This window comes from Varanus komodoensis, unplaced genomic scaffold, assembly GCF_004798865.1.
Source record: "Varanus komodoensis strain SLA01 unplaced genomic scaffold, ASM479886v1 scaffold718, whole genome shotgun sequence".
NCBI lineage: Eukaryota > Metazoa > Chordata > Lepidosauria > Squamata > Varanidae > Varanus > Varanus komodoensis.
This window is the reverse complement of record NW_025336371.1, coordinates 11,577-15,405: the sequence shown is the minus strand read 5'-3', so window position 1 is coordinate 15,405 and position 3,829 is coordinate 11,577. Positions and strand designations below refer to the sequence as shown.

General features: G+C 46.4%; 1 protein-coding gene across 1 annotated transcript; it reads left to right on the top strand.

Annotated features, from left to right (window-relative positions):
- Positions 1 to 151: 151 nt before the first annotated feature.
- LOC123034762 (gastrula zinc finger protein XlCGF26.1-like) lies at positions 152 to 3,385 on the top strand (the record flags this gene model as incomplete). Its single annotated transcript, XM_044452383.1, has 4 exons — positions 152 to 272; positions 695 to 780; positions 1,026 to 1,146; positions 2,229 to 3,385. Coding segments are annotated over 4 exons (1,485 nt in total), but the record flags the coding sequence as incomplete, so codon positions are not given.
- Between the last annotated feature and the right edge of the window lie 444 nt (positions 3,386 to 3,829).

Here is a 3,829-nt window from a genome sequence, read left to right as displayed (position 1 = left end):
CACAACCCCTAATTTGGGATCCTAGGAACTGCTCAGCCAATGTGCCTCTGAGTCTCCAAAGGCTGGAGAAACTGACTTAGACCTTGTCCTTAACTCTCTGTTTTCTAACCGTTGTGTCTGTTTGCCATCTTCTCTGTTCTCCCCTGTTCAGGAATTCTTTGCCAATGGTTCCCCTGACTTACTTCTGGCAGAGAAGGCTCAGAGAGACAACAAGCAGGTGCCCCTGGCCGGGATCGATCTACAGGAGAGAAACGGAGTTGCCACTTCACTAGGTAAAGAGTCACGGGACATATTTGAGCTCTCCTGGGTGTCTCACGGAGCATTTCAGTAGATCGTCTCAAGATGAACCAAGGCACAAGTCCCCCTGGTTGTCTTTGTGCTCTGTTTATTTCTAAGTGTTCTTCTCCAGATACTTGATTTTGTTTTCTCTCCCACCCAAAATCCCTTTCTTCCTTCCCAGTGCAATGACCTTCCAAGGCCATTGCAGCTTTTAGGGTTGCTTTGGAAGGGAAGGGCTTTATCCTCAAGATGTCTTCTTGAACCTGCCTATCTGGAGTTACCTCTAGGCCAGCCCTCCTTCCAGTTGTGCATTGAAGCTGTTGCTTCAGCTACAGACGGCACAAGGATGGGCAGGACGGAATGGGGAAGAGGTGGGAAGGCAAACGCGTCTCTGCCGTTTTTGTGTTTCTTGCAGGAGACGCGCCCAGGGGGAAGACAGAATGTAGGAACTCATCTCCTGGTCACGGCGTGCTTGAAGCAGCTTCCGTGCAACCAGATCTGGTATGTGGGGGTGACATGGGGCGGCTGGGAGAGGGGCAGAGTGCCTCTTTCTGCTGGAGGTTTCCTTTGGCCTGAAATAACCATCCGCTCACTTCCATCTGCCAAAGCTCTCAATTAAAGAGGCCGTGCAGGAAGAGTTCTCCTCTGGGGCGATCTCCCGACAACGCGATTTCTTTTTCCGCACGTCGTTAAGAAAGCAAGAAGCCCTGTTGTTTCCTGCTCAGGGATTATGTTTGCTTTTTCAGCTGACCTTCACGCACGTGGCTGTGTATTTCACTGCCGAGGAGTGGGCCCTGCTGAGTCCAGACCAAAAAGCCCTGCACCGGGAAGTCATGGAAGAAAATGTTAGGACGGTAGCCTCTTTAGGTAAGGTTCTCCAGTGCGCATGATCGGTACAACCAATTTAGAAGGGGTTTTTAAAAGCTGTGGTCAGCTCCTTCTGCACACTTGCTCCATTTAATCAGCCGGTGTCCTCTTCTTTCTCCTTGGGCAGCTTTTGGGGTCTCTCCTGAGACTGCTGTTGGTTGGTGCCCCCAACTGCATCCGGGAATCTGAGAAAAATGGTGTGAAAGGGTTACTTCCTGAGGCCACATCTGGTGGAAATCTCCAGAGCAATTCCTTTTCATCTCAGTGGGACATGGTTCTGAGGGAAAATGCATTTGATGGGGCTGTCGGGAGTACAAGACAAAGGCCCAAATTCTGAACAGTATCTTTGCTCTCCTAAAGCGCAAGAAAATGCCCATTTCACAGAAGTATAACAGGAGATGCAGAGTGTTGGGCACCAGTTGTGAGCACCATATTGGCGACTCCAAGATTACAATTAGAATTTCAGACAAAGTGGATTTGGTAGGTTTGGATAGGGCTAGAATGGGCTGGGCAGTGAGGAAAGGATATTTAAACAGTATATTGAAAATGCTTTGTAAGCCATGTTTGGCTTTGATCATCAGCAATTGGACTTCCAATTTCATGCATGGGAGGGAGGATGTCATTCCCCTTTGGGTTCCCCTGCCAAGATCCTTTAAATGGAAATCTCGGATTCTAACCGGGCCCTTCAGCATGCAAAATGCTGAGCTATGAGGCTGTGGTACTCAGCACCACATCAGTGCTGTGTATGTGAGGTGATTCTCTTTATATTCAGAACAACAAACCTCTTTCTAAATATGAAAGGCACAGCAGAGAAGGAAAGAGGAAAGTCAAAGAGGGGTGGAAGAAGCAGCTTAAGCCCTTGCTTCTTACATTTTCAATTTCCTTTCAATGAACAGCTAGAATAGACTCTGGAGGGGGCGGAAGGAGCTGCTTTCCTGTCATCAGGGGGAGATGCCCCTCGGTCTCCTCAGCTGCTGTAGCGGAAGAGAATGGTTGCTCTTAGACTGTAGTTAGCTACCAGAATTCTTAAAATTCCACAGTTTTTCAATTGTGCTTCTACCAATTATTTCTCTTCTTTCCAGTAGATGGCCAGAGCGCACAGATGGAAACAGCCTCTTCTAAACCACACAAAAGTTTGGAGCATGGAAAGAACTTCAGTCGAGAGGTGAATCTGACTGCTGCTCAGCAGCCCCACTCAGCAGAGAATCCACTTCAGTGCTTAGCATGCGGAAAGAGCTTCAGTCGAACTTCCTATCCTTGCAGGCACAAAAGAATTCATACTGGGGAGAAACCGTTAAAATGCTTGGATTGTGGGAAATGTTTCACTGAAACCTCAGCGCTTAAGTCACACCAAAAAAGTCACACAGGGGAGAAACCATTTCGGTGCTTGGAGTGTGGCAAGGTCTTTGGTGTGAAAAAAAGCCTAGTTGTACATCAGAGGATCCACACAGGGGAGAAACCATTTAAATGCCTGACTTGCAGAAGGCACTTCAGTCGAAAAACAAGCCTCAGGCACCATCAGAGAATCCACACAGGGGAGAAGCCCTTTAAATGCCTCAAATGTGGAAAGGGTTTCACTAGAAATACAAGTCTCATCTGTCATCAGAGAATCCACACAGGGGAAAAGCCATTTAAGTGCTTCGAGTGTGGAAAGAGTTTCCATAGAAGACAAGACCTTAAGAAACACAAAAGAGTTCATATGGATGAGATACCATTTAAATGCTTGGAGTGTGGAAAGTGCTTTCATGGAAACACAGGTCTCCTGAACCATCAAAAAATCCACACAGGGGAGAAACCTTTTAAATGCTTGGAGTGTGGAAAGAACTTTAGGGCAAACGTAAACCTCTTGCACCATCAAAGAATACATACAGGGGAAAAGCCATTTAAATGTTTGGAATGTGGAAATAACTTCTCTAGAAAAACAAGTCTTTTGTACCATCAGAGAACTCATACAGGGGAGAAACCCTTTAAATGCTTAGTGTGTGGAAACATCTTCTCTAGAAAAGCAAGCCTTAAGGATCATCAGAGAATTCATACAGGGGAGAAACCATTTAAATGTTTAGAGTGTGGAAATACCTTTTCTAGAAAATCAGGTCTTGTGAGTCATCAGAGAATCCACACAGCTGAGAAACCATTTAATTGTTTAGAGTGTGGAATTTGCTTTATTTCAAATGTACACTTTACATCACATCAAAAAACTCGCACAGACGGGAAATCATTACCGTATTTTTTGCTCTATAAGACGCACTTCCCCCCCCCTCAAAAGTAAGGGGAAATAAAGTAAGGGGAAATGTCTGTGCATCTTATAGAGCGAATATGTGTGTGCAGTAAGTCTGTCAGATGTGCAGCATGGTGTGCCCGATGCCCGGGACATGTAATATGCCTTCAGTACCATTAGCCCTCCTGCGGACAAGACATATGGCCACTGGATGAACTTTTTTTTTCCCCTCGGCCCCTCGTAGCTGTAAGGAGGCGGGACGGGGGGCGGAGACCAAGGCAGAGAGCTTTAGACCAGAAGGAGAGAGGACATCTTCCATGGAGGTGAGAAGGTGCATGAAACAAAACACCAGCTAGATGGCAGCATTGTTCCAGTGTTGCTGGGAGATAGTAGATGAAATGTAAAAAAGCCAGTAATGTCCACGCTGCCCTACTAGTAAATAATAGAAGAAAACTGACCAAAAAT